Source organism: Pipistrellus hanaki (genome assembly GCF_964339955.1).
Source record: "Pipistrellus hanaki genome assembly, chromosome: 2".
Lineage (NCBI taxonomy): Eukaryota > Metazoa > Chordata > Mammalia > Chiroptera > Vespertilionidae > Pipistrellus > Pipistrellus hanaki.
The window spans coordinates 28901807-28926304 of NC_140504.1; the positions used below are offsets into that span (position 1 = coordinate 28901807).

Genomic DNA, 24498 nt, shown 5'->3' on the forward strand with positions numbered 1-24498 from the left:
AGGGCTATGTTGTCCATTGGGTACTATAGGAGTGATGTCTAAGGCCTCTGAGATGTATAAAAGCTCACAAATATAGAAGACCTGCAAATAAATTCATTGATTACATGAACTCCAAAATTTTTTCAAAAGAAATGAAAATATACTAAGAAACACATTATATCAATGTCAATTGTTAAATTGCTCTGTATACTTGAAAACAATTTATAGGTTACAATCTCTCACTTAGCAATAATGAATATTTGCTGAGATAATTTCAAAACAAAATTATAGAAGTAATTTTAAAAATGTTGACAGCAAATATATATTTATTATGTCATATGGGTGCATTTAAATAATATTTTATATGATGTAGGGCTGTGGGATCTATGAAGGTTTTAGAAGACTTTACTTAAGAGATGACATGTGGTGAACTGAACACAATCTTATGGAAATTCCTATTTATTCCAACTGAACAAAAACAGTTTGAATTTTTTGTCCTTACAGGCAATACTGGAGAAGGGGACAAGTCAACAAATAATTTTTAAGTGCTCACTAGATACTTTGATCCTGTACTTGCTAGTCACATAAAGAATTGAGCCATTTTGTCCTTTGACAAAACCACATGGGCAGGGGGTTACAGAGTAGATTGGGGATATCACTTGTGAAGAATCTTTGAAGAGAGGGAAGACTCATTCATATGAAATGGTAAAATTGCAGTGTTGTCTACAGATAAGGGCCTGACCTATTTTTCTCTCTAAAAATCAATAAGAGATGCCAGAGAAAAATATTGGTCCTCATATGAATAAACACATAACTTAAAAAAAGTGAGGGAAATCTTAAGCAGAGATAGGAAATGCATCTATCATTGAGGAAGCAGGGGAAAAGATATGAGACAAATGTATAAACTGCTCATGTGAAATCTCAACTAAACACAACAAAGGCAAACACATATTCCTTGTAGATGACAATGGCCTTAGAAACAAAATATAAATATATTCAATATTATATTTAAATTGCATCTGCACAGTGCCTGTACTTTCAATGGAACATTCAGATGATTGCCCACAGGCAGGCAGTCTAGATGGGGTGCTGGGACTCAAGAAGGCTACAAAACCTGTCCCAGGTCACACAGCAAGGAAGTAGAAGAACTTGAACTCCAACTCCTTACTGCTTCCTCCTAGGTCTCTCTCGAGCAAAATCATAAGAAAGATAAGCAGAGACTGAGAAAAGGTGGGAGCAGAATTATAAACTCTCGAAATGGCAATTTAGGAACCTCATCTGTAAAATAATTCATATAAAGAAAACAACACATCAGTGTGGAGCAGAGAATACCAAATGGAGAATGGAGTTCTTATTAACAGGATTTCAAAGTCTAATGAGCTGATGGAACATAAAGAGATATTCTGGTTCCAGACCAGTATTGTTCAGTGGTTTGCGTGTCGACCCAGGAGATCACGGTTCGATTTTTGGTCAGGGCACTTGCCCAGATTGCGGGCTCAATCCCTGGTGGGGGGCATGCAGGAGGCAGCCAATCGATGTTTCTCTCTCATTTATGCTTCTATCTCTCTATCCCTCTCCCTTCCTCTCTCTAAAAATCAATACAAATATATTTCTTTTTTAAAAAGAGACATTCTGGCCAATTATTTGCCACATAAAACCATGGACAGATGACTGGCATACATCACAGAGAGAGAACATGAAAGAGTGTTCAAAATATTAAAATACAATCTCATGTTGGTAGAGCATTCTGTCACTGCTGTGTGTTAGTGTAGAGAGAGAGAGAGAGAGAGAGAGAGAGAGAGAGAGAGAGAGAGAGAGAGAGAGAGAGCATGGGGTGTGGTAGAAAGGCACAGGTCCAGACAATCATATACAATTTTAAGGAAAGTAATCTGTTCTATTATAAGAAAAAGGAAACTTCATCATTCAAAAAGTGACAGTGAGAAAAAGAAAGACTTTCACATTTTGCTGATATTTAACAGAATATCTCATTGATGTTTTCACAGAACTAATCTGATTTCCATCCCAATCCAGAAATAGCAAAGAATTTTAAAGGGGTGAAACTAATCCTCTTCCTTTTAATAGAGTTATTAATATTTCTTTCTGCCTGAGATCTGAAAATCTAAGTGAATGTGACATTCAGGACAGATTGACATTCAGCAAAAGGAGAGAGGAAAGAGCTCAACAAGATTTGCAAATGATCAAGTATTTTCATTTGCTCTTACTGCATCCATCAAACTGATGAGAAAGGTAATGAGAAATGTGATGATGACTATGTTTCACAAGATGAACAACAAAAAACCACAGAGGAAGAAGCATTATCACAGCATAACATTGCAAGGACAAAATGTGGATTTGGAATAAGGAAGAAAAGTAAGTGGGTGGAAAAGTAATCAAAGAAGGAAAAAACCATCTTGATAGGAATGTAGTTGAGCTAGAAAATGAACACTGGAACAGATCATAGAGGAGGCTGCATGGGTAGAAGATGACTGGGTGGCATCCTCAATGGCCCATGGGGCAAAAGGCCCAGATCCAGTATAGTAGGAGACCATGGCATGGGTACAGCTACCCACTCCTTCCTGGTGAGGATATTTTAAAATTTATATCCTGGCAGAGGATACATTTGAAAAAGGAAAATGGTACCTTTTATTCTACCTTCAAAAGAGAGTTTAACTCAGGCTCTTTTTATCAGTTGATAATTTATATTGCGCTGAGCTTGAGAGTCTGTCCATATCTAAAGTATTGGAATGTATGTTACTGTTTGGCTACTTTGAGCCCCACCTATCTTCCTACTATAAGAAAAGAGATCTGTAAATAATGATCTAAAAGAAAAGTTCATACATTGCTCGTGAGAAACATGAAAGGTTAAGATGATAAGAATCCTCACTCATTTTGATTCCTATTTTAAGAAATAAGTGCTAAAATAATGATGAATCAAACCAACACAATCATTTGTTGTTATTTTTACACCAGTTGCTCCAACCCCAAATTTAGCACTTGTCACTCATTTTATCATCTAAATGCTTCATCTTTCTTCTAAAATATGAACACCTATGTTAAAACTTGGGAACTGTTTCATGAATAGATGGATGGTTAGTTGAAAGCTGGATTATACTAATCACACCCAGGAGGATAGGTCTAAATATGCAATCCCCAAAGAATGCTCTCACATGGCTAGAAGTGCATGGAGTCCAAAGGAACAGCACCAGCTGCTAGGGCCACCAGGGACCTTGGAAGATGTCACCCCCAGTGGTGATGGCCCAGACTTTTGATGGCCAGGGAACTGCACATCTGGAGTGCTTGATGACATGGCCATGTTGTTTGCATACCCAACTGCTATGCCCCTTTTACTGCCAGGAACCTGGCCAGGAAGCACAGGGAATCGGGAGTCCTAGAAAACTGCTCTGGGGACATCTGCAAAGATTTGTCCTCAGGAATGCCTTGGCTTCTGAAAGCTCAGGAACTGTGAACTACTTCTGAATAGAGAGGACAGGCCAGGACATTTAAAGATGAAGACTGATAGTAACTAGAAAACACTGAAGTAAAAATGGTTAAGTTCAAATCAGAACATGCTGGGTAGAGGCAGAAGGAAGTAAGTGGAAACTGCTCCAGGCTTTCCCCCCTTTTTTTGGCACAGGGGAAAGAAGGAATTCTGGGGTGCTTAGCAAGGTATCAAGGTCTTCTCCAATGGGATCTGCAGGTGTCCTTATCTTAATCTTGTGGCTGGGAACACTGAAGGCCAAGTGCATGCATCCAGGAGAGGTCCTTTAGTGATGCAGCACTTCTTAGAGGAGGTAAGGTGCCTGTAAGAATGTATCAATTCATGGCCCTCTTGTATGGAGGTCCATATGCGTCTCTAAGGCCCTCCTTAATTGCAGCAATGGACAACCGGGGACTTATCACTTTGGAGATGTTGGGAGAGGACACACAAAAGCCCTTAGATCCTAACTCTGTTGTTAGGCTACATCCTTGTGAGCAAGATCATTTTGGAGATCTCACGATGGTCCTTGAAGTTTCTGGGGCTTCAGATGTTCTTCAAGACCAAGTCTAATAGGACAAGCTGATTATTTTTCTCCCATGATGCTCAAACAGGTGTCTTGATCTGGAATCATTAATTTCTGCAAGTGCTACTGGCATTAGTTTAGTAGAGGTTAGTTTTATTAGTCTTCAGAAGACCTGCCATAATCAGGCGCTGTAAGTCTGGCTTAGCTGAAGGTTTCAACTTGGCATGCCAGAGAATGGTTTAGCAGTGGAAGGAGGTGGCACATCTCTGCCAGCCAGAATGCACATCACCTGTTGTTTAATAGCATAATGATTCTGCTTAGCTGGAAGAAGAGGGCGGTTATTAAGGAGTTGGCACTACCTGTGGGAGTAGGATCACGGAGTTAAATTATTGACCTAAGAGAAAGAGGCAGCTGTTACAGACATAGGCAAATGTAAATCATATTTACAGACTCAAAGGGAAAATGATTGAACATGTTCTTGATAGAAAATCAAATTATTTTCTCAACTAATTGAGTTGTTTAAGTTTGAAAAGAAAAAAGTATTTTTGTAAAAACAGTGCATAATCCTTACAAAGGACTTAAAGGAAAAAAATCCTGTTGTTTCTTCCTCCCATAAACAACTGTCATTAACATTAGGACAATGTCATTTCAAGCATTTTCTATACATACGTAAGAGAATAGAAAAAAAAAAAAAGAATCTTATGTAAGAAATGTGGTTCTGGTAATACTGTAGTCTAGATAACTTGAAATAAGCTCTAACTATAAATACCTGAAGATACTAGAAAAAACACAGAATAATGCCATCATCCTTTTAAATGATGAGCTACACTCAGAAGGAAATAAAGGAGATCACAAGGTGCCACAAATAAGGACAGAACTGAAAACCAGGGTATTATGCAAACAAGGTGATACTGTGACTCCCTAGAAGAGTTGTTGGTCTTGGCTGGCTGGAGTTGTTATTTTGTTTGCTTTATCTATTTGGTTATCACCCTATTTTTCTACCATCCCAACTGTTATTAATGAGATTTTTAAAAATAGCTCACCACAAAGCCAAATTCCTAAAATTTTTTTCATCATTGAGCAAAGAAAGGACCACTACTTTGGAAGTATTTGCAAAACAAATGATTTTTACCTAGAATTCATTTCATCCTGGGCCATATAATTCTATGGAAAACTCACTAAAATTCCTCATTCTTCAAACTCATTTGGACACCTACAAGGAAAATGATTTTTACTTCCTATTTTTGCTTACGAAAATTCACTGCATTCGAAAAGATAAAAAATAAATAAATTACGTGACTTGCCATTTCTCTACAGAAATAATGTTATGGCTCTTCCAGAGGCTGTGTGCAGACATTACAATGAATCATTTTCTGGATTCATAGCACTAGTCGGACTCTCCGCTTTTGCCGGATGAACTCATTAGCCTGCCAACAAGGCGCTGTTCCACTTGCTTGCTCACTTACCTCCTTGGCCCACGCTGGTTTCTCACTAGGACTCATTCCCTCTTTGTAATGGTACAGCGGCTTCTTCTCCACAGGCCTCTGCTCCTGCCGTTGATGCTGAAGGGAAACCAAGTAGTCTCTCTCTTGCTTTAGCTGTCTCTGCAGTCTTTCCGCTTGTCTCTGTTCTTCCAATTGTTTGCGCTTATATTCCTGTCCAGGCCAGGAAAGAGCAGCAAAGAAAGGCCAAATCACCATACAGAAACCATTGGCCAGTACCAGCTAAGCATGCAATGGCGTCAAAAATGGTACTAAGTAACAAAGGACCTCAATAATGACAGAACCACAGGGAGGATATCGGGATGTGCCACAGGGAAAAGCTACAGCTTTGGCTTAACATCTACACAGAATGTGGCATTTAATGAAAACACGATGGCTTTAATGGCAATCCCTACAGAACACTACCCATTGCAAAGCAACTTATCCTTGATGAGTTACCACCAAGAAAGTGGCAATAATGAGGACATTTGGATGGTCAGTACACAATCCCTATTAAGGACCATCCACTTCCTAATTGAGTAATTAAGCCAGTCAAGCACATACAACCAAGTACAAAACTGAAAGAGTGGCTAAAGACATTGCCTAAGCCACCATTTGTTTAGCAGAACTTGGATCAACAAAAGCCATCAGCAAACTTATGTGCAGGCTAAAAAATATAGTGCCACCAAATAAAAATTCAGTTAAAAAAAAAAGACATCAAGAAACTCATTTGGGGAGCACGGCAGTAATAATAAAAAGTACTTCAAGTGGAAGCTGCAGAATGTTCCCATCGTGAGGGTAAAACTAATAGTCTGCAAATGAAATATGACTGCCGGGCTGGAAGAGGTGCATTTTGCGTGATTGTGTTCTAACATGTTGCCAATGACCTTAAAAGTCACTCTGCAATAAACACAGTCTCAAAAATAGTCTAAACTTATACTAAGGCTGTATTCATGCTAAAGTTTTACAGACAGATGGAATAACTAAAGAACACATAACAAATGTATTAAATGTTCTGAGACTCGGAAAACTGGGTCAGGAAATGTAGGAAGTTTCCATGAGATTTTCGAGGTCCACAGGCTCGAAGGCTCTCCTCTTCTGGACTGGCACATTAGGAGGACACACACACATACACACGTGCACACACATACGATGAACACAGAGCAGGTCAGCTGGCTCTCGGCTTTCCCATTACCAGAAGTAGAGCTTGTTCATGCAGAAGCTGCTGCTGCAAGATCTCTAACTGTCTCTGCTCCTCCTCTAACTGTCGCCTGATGTACTCCTGGAGAGGTAGGCAGCAGAGAATTCAGAGGAACACCGAGAGAGAGGGAGAGAGAGAGAGAGAGAAAAAAAAAAAAGGAACAGGTAATTTCAAAGGTTGACAAGAGCTGCCAAGTAAAGTGTGAAAGGAAGGAGGGGAAAAAAAAAATACCCAGCCACCTCCTCACCAAACAGGAAAAGTACGCTGCACCCAAGCAGAAGCATTTCAAGGCAGTCAAAAGCACAAGCTGGCTGCCTGCAACCGCTGACGGACATGGCTGGGGCTGTTTGGTTTTAATAAGCCCAGCTATATTGTAAAGCTTTTCATGACAGTTTCCTTCTTTAGGGGCTACCTGCAATGAACAACGCTAGGAAGTGTGGGGGGCTCCTGTGCAGGCAGCAGGGATGCAATAATTGCTGAAGGCCATTGTGTGCCGTCTTTGTACCGGAACCACCCTGCAGGGTGTTGCTGTGCTCTCAGAATGGGACTCTGACAAAGACACAGGGGCCTGCATCAATGGCTCCAAGTCCTGGCGACCAGAGATGGCCTGCACAGAAAAGCTCTTCTGAAGCAACGAAAGAGTAAGGCGTGGCTCGTGGATCACGCTTCAGTGCCACCTTCAAAGTAGAAACCCAGGGCTGGGAGAGTCATAAGGTCAAGGTGTGGCAGGGGGCTCTGGCCTGGGTAGGAAGCAAGGCGGAATGAGTGGACATTGCCAGGGTTGTGCCTTTGACTTCTTGAATAGGTGAGAACAGCTTCTTGAGAAAGAATTAAACGCCTGCTGACACTGAGCAGTCCCAGGAGAAGGTGACCCACGCCCCAGAGACAGCTGGTGCCTGAGTTCACCCCGGGGCCACCCCCGCTGACCTGCTCATGCTCTGCGCGCCTCCGCTCCTCCTCCCGGCGCATCTGCTCCTCATAGTGCCGGCGCTGCTCCCGCTCCTGCTGCTTCCGCAGCTCCTTCTCGCGCCTTTGTTGCTGTGGGGCAACAAGCAGACAGCCATGAAGGAACCGAACACAGTTGGGGGGTGTCGGGAAACCAGCAGGGAAAGCTGCGGAACCGCACGTGTGAGCTCTTAACGAGAGATGTCTGCAGGCCCGAGGCTCTTTCTCTCCAGTGTTATTGGGGGACCCGTTGGCGAGAATGAGGGAAGAGTACCCTTGGCAGTGATAAAGCAGTCTCATGCATGAACAGTACGGCATAGAGAACGTAGTCAGTAACAGTACGATAACCACAGGCACTAAAATAGTGAGAAAAACACTTTGTAAACTATATGATTGTCTAACCCAAGCATGTCAAACTCAAAGGCCAAATAAACAAGGTTTAAGTTTATGTGGGCCGCAAAAAAAACAAAACAAAACAAAAAATAAAGGCTTCCATTTTCATAGAAACGTAGGTTTATTTCGAAAGAGACAGCTGAATACAAAGGGCTGATATACATGAGTAATCATTAATGAGTACTCATTGTGGACCGCAAGTTTGACATGCTTGGTCTAACCACTATGCTGAACACCTGACACCAATACAAAATATTGAAAGAAAAAAAAGAAAAAGAAAAAGAAAAAGAAAAATGAGGTGGCAGAGAGCAATCCAGTGTCACACAGAGAGCAATTCGGTGTCACATAGACACCTGTTATTTACCATGCAAGTGGACTTTCTAGGTTTATGCATCTCTCCCGAGAAGTGCATGCTCCCAATTGATTGATGGGGGTTTTAAATCAGGGGTAGAAACACTGAGATATAACAAGCTACTCATTATATCTTATCAAACTGTTTATGAGGCTATCTAGGTTTTCAAGCACATTCACAACACTCATGTCATTTGGTCTTTTTAAAATAATATATATTTTTATTGATTTGAGAGAGAGAGAGAGAGAGAAACATCAATGATGAGAGAGAACCATTGATCAGCTGCCTCTTGCATACCCCCAATTGGGAATCGAACCTGCAACCTGGGCAAGTGCCCTGACCGGGAATCAAACCATGACCTCCTGCTTCACAGGCTGATGCTCAACCACTGAGCCAGGCCATCTGGGCTCATTCAGTCTTTTGGACACCATGTAGTGCAGACAAATCATACTACAGAAAGCAAAGACCAGAGAGGTAAAGAGACACATTTAAGGCTACACATTGATTAATGGCTGAGGGTACCATAGAATGTACTGGCTCCCACTGTTTCTGGTACACCATGCTGCCTTTCTTTATTTCCTGGAGTACTCATTTTAAAGTATCAATTTCTAGTTCTCACTCAAGTAAGACGCTTTAGCTCAGGAACCACCATCATCTCATCCAATTACCATCCTTCTGACAGGGGACAGTGTGGTAAGCACTTCTCGTGCTTTCTCTTATTTAATATTCACAAAAATCTTCTGAGGCAGACATGACTATTATCCTCCATTTTATGTGACAAAACCGAGACACAGAGAGATTAAATAATTGTTTAAGGTCATGCGCACATTCAAGGTCAAACCAAGAAATCAAGTGATGGAGCTGGATTTCAAAGCCTAGAGCTATACCTCTAATCTGAGCTCAAGCATATACAAAAGGTGAAGAGGCAACAGGAGTGATAGAAAGATCACAGATTAATCAATCTCTTCCTTACACTCGCAGGAAAGAGGAACATCTTAGGAATAGTCACAGGAAACAATGTTTCTCAACTAGGGATAGTACTGTTACAGCCACTGGAGCATTTGGAATGTGTGGGAAGTGTGGGAGGTTTCTAGTTGTCCCAATGACTAAGGGATGTGCCTGCCATTTAGCATGAGAGGCCAGGGATGCTGAAGATCCACAATACACAGGATAGTCATACATTACACAGTACTTTCCATGCCCCCTGCCACTTGTGTCTTTTTTGAGACATGCCACAGGCAGGCCCTTCCCTTTGTGTCAGAGCCCAGAAATGGCTTTAGGATCTCTTCTTCCTCAAATACTCGGTTTGGAGGGGACATCTCAAGGGGTCCATTCCCTTGTAATATTCTCCACAACAATTCCCTGCCCAGCTGAGGAAACATGAGTTACTCATAACAGAATGGATTGTGACTGTGTCCCACTGACAAGCTAGCTCAGCACAGCCAGGGAAACAGCTTTTAGTACAAAAGCTCTGTCACAGCCCCAGTGCCCACAGATCCTCAAAGCTCCAAAGAAGCCCAGAGCGAGGAGGCCTTTGTGATGTGGCTCCCGCCTGCGGTCCTCTGGGCTTCTGTCTTCCCATCACCTTGGAGGCTCGGGAGATAAGCTGCATGTTTTGAGGCTCAACGTCTATCATGTCCAGATCTACTGTTACTTGTCCACCTTAGATGGCAGGCTACGGGGAGCCACTGGAGAACTATGTGCAGTCCAATGCCATGATCAGACTTGCAATTTCAAGAGGCTTCTTAACAGTCAGGGGAGGGTGGAAGACTAGAAGCTAGAATGCAGTGTGAGTCATTCAACGGATGCAGGCAGGGAAAAAGGGCACTGATGAGCAAAGCAAAGGCAATGGGAGAGTCCAGGTTCGTAACCCTTACAGACAGGGGAGATGCAGCCAAAAGGAAGAGAGTTGAAAACCTACCCAGATTTTCAGTTATTTTAACAGGAAAGGAGTGGATGCCGACTTAGAAGTAGAAATTGGAACTGGGCCAAAATAAAATAGGCAGTTAGGTGTTTATGAGGTCTGTGAGAGTGATGTTCTTGCCCAGGAGCATGGCAGATGGTGGGATAGTGAAGAAAAAGCGGGTTTAGGAAAGAGAATGAGGGGCACAGGGATGAGTCAGGTTCCAGACATGCGATTATTGTCTTACAGAAAAAATAATACAGGGAGATGTGAGTAGAAAACATCATCCCGGGAACTGACCGACTAACTTGGATTACGGACCCAAAACAGAGGTATTTCCAACACACAACCAGAGCAAATCAATGCCAGCCCAGGGAATAAAAAAAAATTATGTGTACAGATCTGGCTCCTGGCAGGAAACAGCTCTAATCTAGCTAACATTTCAAGTTTTTTTTTTTTTTTTTTTTTTTTTTTTTTACCATTGGCCTCTTTCTTGAGGAAAATATTAATCAAGCCTTGGGAAGATTGAGCTGATTTTTATGTGAAGGATTTGTACATTTTTAACCTTTTTTGCTAGGAATCAATACTCTTTTATAATCACACGCCACTCAGGTCCCTGCCCAAGGTGTGCACAGTATTGATTGCAATTGAAGGGAGTGTGCGCTTCCCAAGTACTCCGTAGTTTCTGAGAAAGACACTCAAAAATGGCTAATAATTAATACTGATCTCACTCAGATCAGCTGCTGCTAGCTCAGGCAGGCATCTGCCAGGGCTTTGGTTCCTGTGGCGCGTCTGGAAAAATAAACCACTTCCCCAACCTTCTGAAGGCACCTTGCCAATTTCTAGCCGCTGTGTCTCCATGTTAATGCCTTTCCAGGAAAAAAAACAACACATTTGCTCTCTCTCTTCCTGGGCGTTGGGCTGTCGGAGGGGACATACCAAAACATGTAAGAGAAAGACCAAGTCCTGGGCCTCAAGCAGACACCTTTACAAAGCTCTGATGACTCTCTGGAAGCAGCTCTTGAGGCTTGATTCTGGTGGGACCTCAGCCTCTCCCATAGGGCCTGGCACCTAGAAGGTGCACAGAGGGTTTTGTTGAACTGAACTGAGTAAAAAGTTTGGGGCAAAAGAAGGCAACACAGTATCCTCCAATGTTTCTGTGGCAGTATGTCCCTTCCTATTAGTGTTTACAGGTTACACCACATTGTACCTCATATTATGGTTATTTGCGTATGCCTTACCCACTCTCAATCTAGGTTAAAAGCTCTTTGTGGACAGGGTCTCTGTTCCACTCCAGTTTTTATCTCCCACTATATCTGATATAGGGCTGCATACCTCTGGTACTTGTTGCATTGAATACTGTTGATTGGGCAGCAAGAAAAGGAAAGAAAACCATGCAGAGCCACCCTTCTAAGACCTCCAGGCCTTTTATGCAGAGCACAGGCAAGACCCAAAATTTTTTTTTTTTTAATAGAGACCTACCTACGGTTTACACTGGCATAGTATCTATTGGCTATTTTAGAGAAATGCAGAAGAAAAAGAAGGGAATAAGCATGTAGCTAGAAGGAGTGGAAAGAGGGAAAAAGATTTCATTCAGATTACGCATAAAGATGTCAGTGGTTCTGCGGTCAAAAAAAAAAAAAAATGGCTTAAACCAGTGATTGGCAAACTCATTAGTCAACAGAGCCAAATATCAACAACAGAACAACAAATGAAATTTCTTTTGAGAGCCAATTTTTTTCAATTTAAACTTCTTCTAACACCACTTCTTCAAAATAGACTCGCCCAGGCCGTGATATTTTGTGGAAGAGCCACACTCAAGGGGCCAAAGAGCCGCATGTGGCTCGTGAGCTGCAATTTGCCAACCATGGGCTTCAACCAACTCCTCTAACATTCATGGCAGATGCCCCATCTGGAAGGACCTTCCTGCAAGTATATTTTCATCCACCTCTTGTTAGAGGCACCTCCAACAGTCACATCACTTAAAATTAGATATTCAGTGGGTTCTTATAAGTTTCCTATTTTGTTTATTTAATTCCTGGTTGGGGGATGACTGATAATACTCGCTCCAGGTTAAAATCACTGCAGCCTTGTTTGATAGAATAGGTCACTAGGGGATTCTTGTTCTCCTTGTACTCTGTGGAGGTTCCCAAAGAATGATTTTTCTGATTCTCTCCATGGGTGTTCCCCCTCCAGCCACCTTCTGTGTGGCTGCACATTCAAGTATATGAATCCATAAATATTTTTTAAAATATATTTTATTGATTTTTCACAGAGAGGAAGGGAGAGGGATAGAGAGTTAGAAACATTGATGAGAGAGAAACATCGACCAGCTGCCTCCTGCCCACTCCCCACCGGGGATGTGCCCGCAACCAATGTACATGCTCTTGACCGGAATCGAACCTGGGACCTTTTAGTCAGCAGACTGATGCTCTATCCACTGAGCCAAACCGGATCCGGCCATAAATATTTTTTAATGAGAAAGATAATCCTGCACCCTGCTCTGGGGATCCTCAAAAGTTATACATTGATCCCAAGTTGACTATGTAGAACTTTAGGTCTTTAAATTTTTGCAAAAGAATAACCCCTTAATCCTTAAATATTCAATTCATATTAAAGTTATAAGAAATAATCCTCATGGGTGCTCATGACAACGACTATGGAGTTTGCCTTCCTTTCCTTTTGTTTCGTTATATGTTCTTTTCAGATGGCATTTAACCAATGGAAACGTGTGAACTGCACAGGGTGCTCTGACTCTTATGGAAATCACGTTGATGAATGGTTAGGCCATAAGTTGCATTTTACAATGTTATCAGAACAGCTGAATAAAGCTAACCACTGTGCCTGTGGTAGGAATATCACCTCCGACATTATTCACAGCGCTACTCACCATAACTAGGCGAGTGTGTAGGTTTTCAACAATCTCAGAAAGCTCGCCTGAGTAACAAGTTTACTCTTATCTGATGGACAACATGAATCTCAAACTCTGGAATTTGCCTCTTCTCTGAGCTGCCAGCATCTCAGAATCAGGCTGGTGGCCTCCAGGCAGCTGCACTTGGTCGCCATGCTGTGCCAGGTCCTTGTTTTTCTCTTCTACTTTACAGTCCATTCTGCTTTACTTTATTTTCAGTTGATGTATTAATCTTTGTAAGGGACCTTAGTCCTCTTTGTGGAATGTAGAAAGGTCATAAAGAAGGGTCCACACTAATAAACAAATGAAAACCGAGTCTTGGTCTCCCATATCTTTTGAAAACTCAACACCTTCCTTGGGAAGATCAAAATGAAAATAAGCAAGAAAGTGTTGACTTGTCAGTGAATATGCCACCTCTGTTTATGTTGCCTGAGCATGTGGTGAAAGTTTTTTCACAGCAGTGGGAAAAGTTTGGAATCCCAGTTTTAGTAACAATAAATCATGCCCTTGCCCTGCTGTGGTCTTTCCAAAAGGAAACCTTAGCAAATGTTAAATTGTGCAAATGAAATGCCCAGAGCTTCTGTGAAGCTTATACCGAGCAATCCTACTTCACCGTATGGTCGATTTATGACCTTGAATAAAAGTGAAACAAACTGGTTGGACAGAAGAGAGCTGGTTAAAGTGAGCTACCCAGACATACATAGAGCTGGTGGGGCCTAAAGGGAAATGTAATTCAACTTCCTTTCTACTCATCAAGACAGTAAAAATAGTAATCTCTGTGTAAGGGTGTTTTTTTTTTTTTTTACCTAAACATGTACTCCATCATAGATTATTCTAATTAGAGCCTTATACGGCCGTGAAATAAGTGGGGGCAAATATCATTTTTAAATTTCCTTCTTTTATAACCTTTTAGGAAGATTTAATGCCTTGTCAGTGGCCACCTGATAAGTTAGGAGAAAATCATGGAATGAATACAAACCATGATGCTGGGCACTGTCTGTGAGTGCCAGGTATTTGCTGGGCAGGTTGACTGACATGCTTCAGCTCATTTAATCCCACAGAGTGATGACAGGGTTTGTTATTATTATTCCCATTTTATAGATAAGCTAATTGAGGCTCAGAGACATGTTTCATGTCTCACAACTGGAAGTGGTGGAGCCTGGAATCAAGCCCAGGTCAGTCTGATTCCATGCTCTTTCCATGCTATGCCCTCTTACCTCCCGGCCCCTAGTGCTCAGGAGAGTGTTCTATCAACTGGAGATTAGTGGGAAGGACGGTAAGAGTGTGGGGGAGGAGCTGAGCTAAAGGCACCTCATCTCACCTGGCACCATCAGCACTTCCTTCAATGTCCTAAGAAATTCCAGATACTCAGTTGTTTTTATCTATTTACCAAACATTCAGGTTGAATTTGAGTCTTGTTCTCATGACATTTGGTAGATTCTAAGAAAACAAGGCTAGATACCATGTGTAAAGATTTTGGGCCCGAGTCTATCTTTTAGATACATTACACCCATTATATAGACACACAGGAAACATCACACTTGAGAATTAATACCCCATAGCTGTAATATAACATGTCATTGGGAACAGGGGAAGTAGGAGAGGCAAAGGACATAGAGAAAAGAACACTGGGTAAGAAATAAGAACACTAGATTCTAGTCTTGCTCTGCGACCAAAACAAACACTGCAGACCACATAGTCTCAATAAATATTTGTTTAACACATGAGTGAAGTATTTTATGACCTTGAATAAGTCACCTTAATCTGACCTTCAACAAGGGGGCAGATGAGGTCATCTCACAGGTCTGTTCAGTCTAAAAGAGTCTAAGCAAGGATGTGCCTCATAGCAAAGCAAAAATCTACTAACAGCTCAGAATGAGAAGTGAAACGAAGCAGAAATTCTCTTAGAATTTGCTCTGAGAGAGCTCCTCTTGGTTCATCCTGGTGACCTCCTGGAAGTGGTGAGAGGGGACCCACTGTGGAGGACCCGAGTCAGCTTCTAGAAGAGAGCAGCTGCTGGCACAGGATCTAGTCAGGCTCCTTGGGAAGTACCTCAAACCATCCTCTTGACTCAGAGACTCTCTGTGCAGACACTCAGAATGAAAGACTATAGCGTGGTCTTTTAAATCAACCACATGGTGAAATAGGACTGCTCAGTATAAGTTTCACAGAAGCTCTGGGCATTTCATTTGCACATTTTTAACATTTGCTAAGGCTTCCTTTTGGAAAGACCACAGCAGGGCAAGGGCATGATTTCTTGTTACTAAAACTGGGATTCCAAGCCTTTTTTTTTTTTTTTTTTTTAATAGAAAGGACATTAAGAGTGATGGTGAAGCAGCCTGGCACCTCTGAATTTACTATATAACCGAGTAATCAGGATAACAAAAAATAATAATCATTATTGATAATATCAACAAACACTTACGTCGTGCCTCTTCTGATGCAAGACAGAATTCATGGGATGGTTATAGAGGAAGAACAATACTCTAAGCCCTATAATCATTCAATTCTCACCACAACACTTGTAGGCACAGACTACTGTCATTGTCCCAATTTGATAGCTCAGGAAACTGAGGCACACACAAGATAGCAGCTTGCTCAAGTTCATTCCATTGGTAAGTGCAATGCCAGGACCTCATTCTGTGTCTGGCTCATGGCAAGCTTGCTCTCTGGGTTGAAAGAAGCTGATTGAGACATTTATGTATACCATGTGAAGGATGATGTCTCATGCTTTTTCAGGTGCCCATTTTTTTCTCTTTCTATCGTCACTTTGTTACCTATCTTTTCTTCACAGAAACAGTAATCAGAAAACATCAGAAAAGCTAGACACTTTATACAGATCTCATTCTTTTATTTTATACTCTATACTATTAAAGATAAACCATCCAACCTACTCATTCAGACATTTCCTGGAAATTAATTGCCCAAACTATTCCTTTGAACTCTTTGGTCAACTCTTCATTGTTGTTGTTTTTGTTAATCCACACTATGGATATTTTCCCATTGATTTTTAGAGAAAGTAGAAGGGAAGGGGAGACACACACACATAGAGAAACATTGATGTGAAAGAGACACACACCCCAACCAAGGCCAGGGATCAAGGTATGTGCCTTTCATCAGAATCAAACCTGGAAGCCTTCAGGCCTCAGGCTGACACTCTATCTACTAAGCTAAACTGGCTAGGACTCCCTGGCTAACCTTTGAACAGGAGGCAGCCCCATGGCTAAGCAGAGGCTGAGCTGCAAGGAGGCTTTAATGAAGTCTGGTCCTGTCTCTTCTATTGATGCCAGTCAATGTGATTACTCACGAGCTCTTATTATCTCTGAGCCACAACAGTTTCCCCAGGGAGAATGTCTACCTGGCTTTTCCTGGGATTTGCATTGAGGAGCAAGAATGGCCTGATGGACATGCTGAGTACCTATGACCCTGCAGGTTAGCATAAAAGTCAAGTGCATATGCAACTCCTAAGTTCCCTCTGCCATTATTCGGAAGCTTAAGACGAAACTCTAGATTGAGTCCTATGAAAACAAGCCCATTATAAACCAGCTTATCAATACAATGTCTACAGAGAATGCCACCTTGCACATCTGGGTGTTACTAAAGATGCTAAATTATATCATATGTGGAAAGGTGGCAGGAACAGGTGCCATTTGGGGAAGAGTGTTATCACTGCCTCCCAACACTTTTGGGCTGATGTGGAAGGCATTTTAGTTTTCTTTGGCGTACTGTGTATTAATGGAAGGCAGGTCTGTAATGTGCGAATCAATAACAGGCTAAGTTGCTCAAAAATAGAATAGACTGCATTAAGCCTCTAAAAGTATAAGCAGAGATTATACATTAAACAGGCTAAATGACTCTGTTTGAGGAATATCATCAAGATATTGCTTTGAGAGAAGTGGCTTAGATAACTTTTGAGATCCTTTATCTTCCACAACCTCTACGAGTCTATAAAACTACTCACTGAAGAAAATAAAAGTGAAATGAAAACAATTCGATTTAAATGTCATGTGGAATAATACTTTTGGTGAAACTATTTTGGTATCACAATAGTTTTATGGTCAGGAACAACTAAGAATAATGATTATGAAACACAAGAAATGCAGACGAGATGTGATAAGAGGTTCCATGAAGAGCCCAGACAATGGAAGGCAGGTCTGGAATGCAAGTTGCCTACAATCCCTGAGAGGCCATACCTGCCATCCACCTACGGTCAGCAAATGTCTAGCATCTCTTTTCAGCATGAAATGCTATATTTATACCTTTCCCATTCCTGGGGAGCATGGGAAGGGGTCTGGGCAAAAGGATTTAAAATATTAGTAGCATTTTAAGATACACTATAGAATTTCAGCCCAACTTCCTCACGTTGGCAGGAACCCCTCCCATCAAGGATCCAGGTGACTGCACAGACAAAGCCCCACCTCCTGCATCATGGCAGGCAGTTGGAGTTAGTTGTCCTTCTGGGATCCACACACCCATGCATGCCACATGGCCTCTGAAGCATGAGCATGGGACAAAGCATCCAGTGTGTCAGCCTGGAGCCCAGCTGTTTCATAATTTTTGTTTTCAGTTATTGAAGTAATGCAGCTTAAGTCCAACTAGGAAGCATTCAGTCTTCGTGCCAATGCTGATGATATCCTATATAATAAAAGCCTAATATGCAAATCAATGGAACAGCAGAATGATGGGTTGGTTGGGGGTGGAGCTGGAGACAGCTAAGGCGGGTGCCAGCAGGCAGAGGGAGGGGACAGTGATCAAGGGTGGGCGGCAGCAACCTGCAGCCACAGAAGGGTAATGGGGGAAGGGGACCTGCCAGCTGGTGCAGTCCCAGGAGATCGCCCAGCCAGTTGCCTCCCACAGAGGGAGGCCACCAGCTGAGGCGGTGGGGCGATGGGGACTAGGGGCCAGCTGCTCATTGGCTGGCACTATCCCCTGATGGGCCCACCAGTTACCTCCGGCAGAGGGAGGCCAGACTGGCTTAGGCCTGTTCCCTGCAGGGAGTGGGCCTAAACCTGTGGTTGGTAAACTGCAGCTCGCGAGCCACATGCGGCTCTTTGGCCCTTTGAGTGTGGCTCTTCCACGAAATACCATAGCCTGGGCGAGTCTATTTTGAAGAAGTGGCATTAGAAGAAGTTTAAGTTTAAAAAATTTGGCTCTCAAAAGAAATTTCAATCGTTGTACTGTTGATATTTGGCTCTGTTGACTAATTAGTTTGCACACCACTGGCCTAAACCATAAGTTGGACATCCCCCAGGGCTCCCAGACTGTGAGAGTGCACAGGCTGAGCTTGAGCCCCCCGCCCCTCCCTAGTGCATGAATTTTCATGCACTGGGCCTCTAGTTCAGGAATAAAAGGCCCCTCTGCCTCCCACCAGAGGCTCCGCTTACAGCACACATCAGGATGCCCACAGTTAATGATTAAATGAATTGAATGCCATTTTTCAGCAGTGCCGATGAATGAACACTCCAGGCCTCAAAAGGAGGGAGTTATTCTTGCTCACGGTACCTCTCTCTTCGGAGGGCCTGGGGACCTGGTCCAGTTGGGATGCCACACTGGTGCAAAGCCACACTCATGTCCTGGCTCCTGCTTCTGCCCACCCAGCCTGCTCAGCTGCATGCAACTCTGAGCTCTTGCCCTGGAAAGAGGTTGACCTAGAGGAACAACAACTAGGCAGATAATGAGAAACCAAGATTTTCCCCTTCCTGTACAGTTGCGTTCTGGAATTTATTCACGTACTCACTGGGTGCCTGGTATGGTTCTAAGCGCTTTGTATGTACTAACTCATTTACTTCTTGAAACTATCTCTATCCCATTTTATAAATGGGCAAACTGAGGCAGAGAGGTCTTGTCTAAGATCACAAAGGTGTGGCGGCACCTGATTCAAACCCCGACAGTCTCTTACTATATATACTGTGGAATACCTTCTTGGTGAAGGGGTCACTGCTAGTGCTGGGTCCCTGATGTCCAGAACTTACTAGTCAGGAATCAAAAGGACCCTATCTTCATTACAGGTTTAATTCAGGATTCAAGGTAGCCACTTGCAATAATAGGATGATAATTAGACAGTGTTGGAAATGACAGCAAGAAATACTGATAAGAGAAACCACTGAAAAGTAGAGGTGGCCAGGAGAAGGTCTCCTGAGGCGTGCCTGGGAAGAAGAGACCTTCCAAGGTGGCATTTGATCCTCCTAAAGAAGGTTCATCCAGGAGGATGGAGATGGGCTGCCTCCCGTACTGGCTGGGCCAGGACTGCCGGCCAAGGTAACAGCAGATGGACAGCCCAGCAAGACACAGGCAGAGGGGTGCTCTCAGGGAAGGACCCTCAAAGAGGGATGGAAAAGTCCCGGTTTTATAGTAAGCAGGGAAGGTACATTAGAGAACTAAGAAAGACAGGGAAATGGAAATGCTATCTATTCAGAAAACCCTGAAAACCAACAAATGAAAAGTAACAGCTTTGAAATCATCAGTTGCACAATGACAATAAAATATTCACCCATGGATATCAATCCATGCATGTGTCAAGCATGGTGCCAAGATTTCTGTATATATGATACCATTTCTCACAACCAAGTAAATAGTATCTTAATTGTGTCTATAAGGAAGCTGAGGTTTAGAGAAGGTAAGCACTTTGCCCAAAGATCACATAGCTGGAAGTACACCTTGGTCTCCACACCTTCAAAGGTGTACTTTGCCTCATAATCTGTTATTCTGCCATTTAAAAAACCAATGACACATTTTACACTTAATGGCTTAACTGAATTCCTACTAGTATTATATTACAAATATTCTTCCCAAGGCATAAAAAAAATCCTACCTGTACATTTTTATTTTAATAAATTCAAGAGGGTTTTACTGCTGCACATGAAAGAATTCAAATTGTTGGAAGTTATATCCTTGACTTCAGCCAAAGGGACCCAATATCAACAATAATAATAATAACAACTAACAGTGGTTAAGTGTCTTTTAAGTATTGGCCCTATTCTAAGCTTTCTATGAATTAACTAATTTAATCCTCACAAAAGCCTTGGGCATAAATGCTATTGTCATTTCTAGTGGTACTAATGAAGAAACTGAGGCACCAGAAAGTAAAAAAAAAAAACTTCTACCTGTTAAGGAAAATATCCATTAGCCAAGATACGACTCTCAAGAGAATTTCCCCAAATGCTCTGCGCTCATGAGACTTTTAAGAGCTTCGATATATTGCCTTGTACATATCAACTCTTAAAGAGATATGCAGTTTTCCCCTGCGCTTCTATTCCCCTCCCCCTCCCCGCACCCCCCGCCACCGCTGGCACTTTTTTTGGTCTAAGAGCAACTGGGAGAAACTACTTAGGTCCCAAAGAATAAGCTTACAAACACTAGCTTCTCTGGGTTTGGGCTCCAGCTGGCACAGCTCCTGTGACGCTGGCCAGGTTACCCTGAGTGAAAGCAAATGCTAAGAGGGAATGTAAGCAAAAGCTCACCACAAATAGATGAGTGTGTAATCATGTAATTATATACAAAGTTCTCTAAATAAAAGTCTGAGGTCGGTCTTGCTAGTAATAGTTAAACTGGACTTGTCGGTTAAGCTGTACTTGTCAGTAGGATGCTCAGGAAATGGGATACGAGGAGACTCTGAGGGCCCCCAGAGCAGGCAGGTAGCACACATTGGCCCTCAAATTCAAATCAACAACTTTCGACCTAAAAATCAGATCTGACTTCCTGAGCAAGTAAGTATCTTCTTCCAAAACAAAGAGGAAATGAATGTATTTCTAAAAAGTACCACAAATTAATCCCTGCCCTCCCCCCATTTTTTTTTTTTTTTTTTTTTTTTTAAATATCCTCACCTGAGGATATGTTCTTTCCGTAGATTTACCTGCAACTTTTTGGTGTACGGAATGATGCTTCAACCAATTGAGCCACTCGACCAGGGCAAAAACTTAAAAAAAAAATGTTTTTTTGTTTTTGTTTTTGAAACTAAAGGATCCTGCTATCACAAATGACCTTCGGGCAACATTCACAGAGCTGGTCCCTTTAACTCAATGCTCAACATCAAGGTCTCCTGACATTCCTTCTGTGTCCTTATCAGTCTTCTTTGCTGGCTTCTCCTCTCCTGCTCTGACTTTTCAGAGTTCAGGCCCAGACTTTCTCTCTCCTCAGTGTAGACGTCCATTACCAGAAGCCAGCAATTCCCACCTTTTCCATCTTTCACCCCTCTTCTACAGCTGTATCTATAATCCAACTGCATCCGTGGCATCACCATTGGCTGCTTCATAGGCAGCTTACACTCACTGTGTTCCAAACTGATCTCATTCTCCTCCTCCCAAACCTGGTCCTCCACCTGGATGGTCCAGTCCGATGTCGGGAACCTTCTGGGACTGCCCACTCTGCTTCACCTCTGACCTCTAGTCCACCATCAGGTCCTGCATGCTCCACAAGCAACATCTCTCTCAAATGCGTCCACTTTTCTCAATCGATCTAAAGCACTCCCCTCTCAGGTTTGGACTACCTTGTCTCTCCCACTTGTGCTCCTTCCAATCCCTCTCCTTACAACAGCCAAAGTTCCATTTTAAAACTGCAGATCTGTCCTAACTGGTTTGGCTCATTGCATAGAGTCAGCCTGTGGGCTGAAAGGTCCAGGGATTGATTCTAGTCAAGGACACATGCCCCGGTTGCAAGCTCGAGCCCCAGTAAGGGGCGTGCAGGAGGCAGCTGGCTGATGACTCTCATCATTGATGTTTCTATCTCTATCTCTTCTTTCCTCTCTGAAATAAATAAAAATATATTTTAATGAAAGTTTTAAAAAAGTAAATAAAAATAAGACTGCAGATCTGATCATATTCTCTTGATTAACATGTGAATATTTCCCCACTATTCTTAAAGTAAAATTGAAAACTCCTTAGCTTGGTCTAAGAAGCCCTGCTTCCCTGCCTACATCCTCTGCTCTCCTTCAGCTGGACTCCAACCAACTTGACTCCCAGCCAGGCTAGGCTCGTGTCCCCATGGTACATGCTCATAGTGCGCATCCTTCTCCACCACATCACTCTGGCAATGATGATGAATGATTACTTGGGTGAATATTTGTGTAATGCCTGTTTCCCTCACAGACCTAGTCTTCACAAGGGCAGACTGTATTCCCAGTGTCCTGCATAGTGGAAGCAGGCAATCATTAAATTTGTTAAATGACTGCCTGCAGAAAGAAAGGTTTTAATTCTACTGTACACTTAAACAGCAACAACAAAAACAGTTGGGCTCGATGTCCTTGAATGCCTCAGTCACCATAAGACGCTAGAGGCTTAGAGGGAACTCACTGCTGAGACTGCCAGTCTCTCATTCTGTACAGTAGGGCTCCACTACTACTAGCCAATAAGATATTGGTGGTATTTCTTAAAAAAAAAAACCAAAAAAATGAACAAACAAACAAACAAAACACTTCAGATGATAGAACCAAAGCAGGATGCTATCTTTTAGGTAGAACTGGTTGTTTTATCACTGGACAATGTCATGTGGTCTTGAAGGCACTCTGAGACCCAGGTGGCTTAAAAAACTTAACATAATTCTCTGAAGGATAAAAGTTCCTACCATGGTGCAAGTTGGCACACTCCTGGGGTCAATTTGATTCATTCCTGTGACTTAAATATACTCTTTGCAAAACTAAGTATAAAAAGTTTTCTGCAAGTTGAAAATATATATATATATATTGTACATATCAGTAATATCATCTCAAACCCTTGAGCAGAATCAGGCATCACCATAACCTTCTGCCCAAGGTCAGTATCTGCAAAGATGACCAGAATGGTGTCCCAACACTCCTGGCTCCTCACTCTGTAGTAGAGAATAAAATAAATTGTGCTTTGTCTAGGCCAAGCAATGAAAAAGTTTATTGGACTGGGTAAAATACAAGAAGTCCTCTACATGCGCTGTCTCATTATTGCTGGGCTCAGTCCCCTGAGCTGGGTTTCATCAAGTTCCCAGTTATAAATTATACTCTGTTGTTGGACACAGCTGAGAATCTTGCATTCACCATTTAACTGGCTTGAAGCCACACCTTTTTCACAAGCTGAAATGACTACCGTCACTGTACAAAGTCCTTCCAAGAATATGCGGATACTGATTTAGAACCACGCCAGATCCACGTGGTGACCCATAAATAGCAAAGGACATGCAGGGCTTCCTTAGAAAGCTCTGGGAGGAGGTGACATCTGAGATCACTGAGGAAGACAATGGCTGTAACCTACACAGCCTCATGTGACCAAAAGGATATCGGAAGGGCCTTTATTTGGAAATGGGAATGTATTTCCCAGCATGCCTACACAAGCCTACCTGACCACAGCAACATAACATTTGCAAGTCTACCTATGGGCTTTCACTGCTTCCATGTGATGTTGTAGTTTAAGTTCCTACTTAGGATACCAGAAACTCAAGTCATCACCTCAGGCCAGGGCAGCAGATGTGGATGGGGATCCAGCAGGAGAAGGACACAGGAGGGGCGTCCCTGGTGGCAGAGACAGTCCTTTACTCAGGGGTTCAGAATTTACAGCCATCCGAGCCTTCCTATTTCTTTTTCTTCCCTATTGAGCCGTAGGGGCAAGATATAGGATCAAAAGCTAAAGCAGGTATAATCTCTCTTTTTTAAATTTTATTGACTTTTTACAGAGAGGAAGAGAGAGAGATAGAGAGTTAGAAACATCAATGAGAGAGAATCATCGATCAGCTGCCTCTTGGACCCCCCCCCCCCCCAGGGGATGTGCCCCCAACCAAGGTACATGCCCTTGATCGGAATCTAACCTGGGACCTTTCAGTCAGCAGGCCGACGCTCTATCCATTGAGCCAAACCGATTTTGACTAGCAGGTATAATCTCTTGATGTCCTTCAGGCACAACCATTCCTGCTTCTGATGAGAAGCCAGGGCTCATGCACACTGGTGCACAGAGCAAAGTGTCCTCACACATGCACTCGCCTTCTGTGCAGGTGGGGACAGACAGGGTATGTTCCCATGGATACGTGTGCCCCACTGAGTCTGAACGCTGACCTGCACCCAAGGGAGAGGCTATGGAAATGCCACCTAAGAAGAGTTGTGAGGAAGCCTCGGCAGGGGCTCTGACTGGGAGCAGGCTCAAAGATGAGCACTGCTGGGTGCAGCTCCCCTGCCTTGGTTCAGACATTCTTGAATGATCAGGGCAAAAGGCCACCGAGGTGGAGGCCAGGTGAAGACTAAGGAAAAGCATGCTGACGGTGACTTATCAGCGGCGAGGCAGGACGGGTGCAGCGACAGCACTTGGGCTCCAAAGTCCGACCCCTGGCTTTTGAAATCTGGTTTCTTTCAAAGCCCTGTGACTTTGAACAAGCTATTAAT

At 42.7% G+C, this 24498-nt stretch overlaps 1 protein-coding gene across 5 annotated transcripts in view; it reads right to left on the reverse strand.

Moving 5' to 3' along the window:
• Positions 1–24498, reverse strand: part of TNIK (TRAF2 and NCK interacting kinase) — a 355562-nt gene that overhangs the window by 72857 nt on the left and 258207 nt on the right. For 3 of the 5 annotated variants that reach the window (XM_084874082.1, XM_084874085.1, XM_084874081.1), the window contains exons 13-15: positions 7590–7700; positions 6657–6743; positions 5447–5635 (exon numbers count right to left, since the gene is read on the reverse strand). In XM_084874082.1, coding sequence (XP_084730208.1) covers positions 5447–5635; positions 6657–6743; positions 7590–7700 — 387 coding nt within the window. The remainder of the gene's footprint in view (positions 1–5446; positions 5636–6656; positions 6744–7589; positions 7701–24498) is intronic. The other 2 variants (XM_084874084.1, XM_084874083.1) reach the window with 1 other exon arrangement.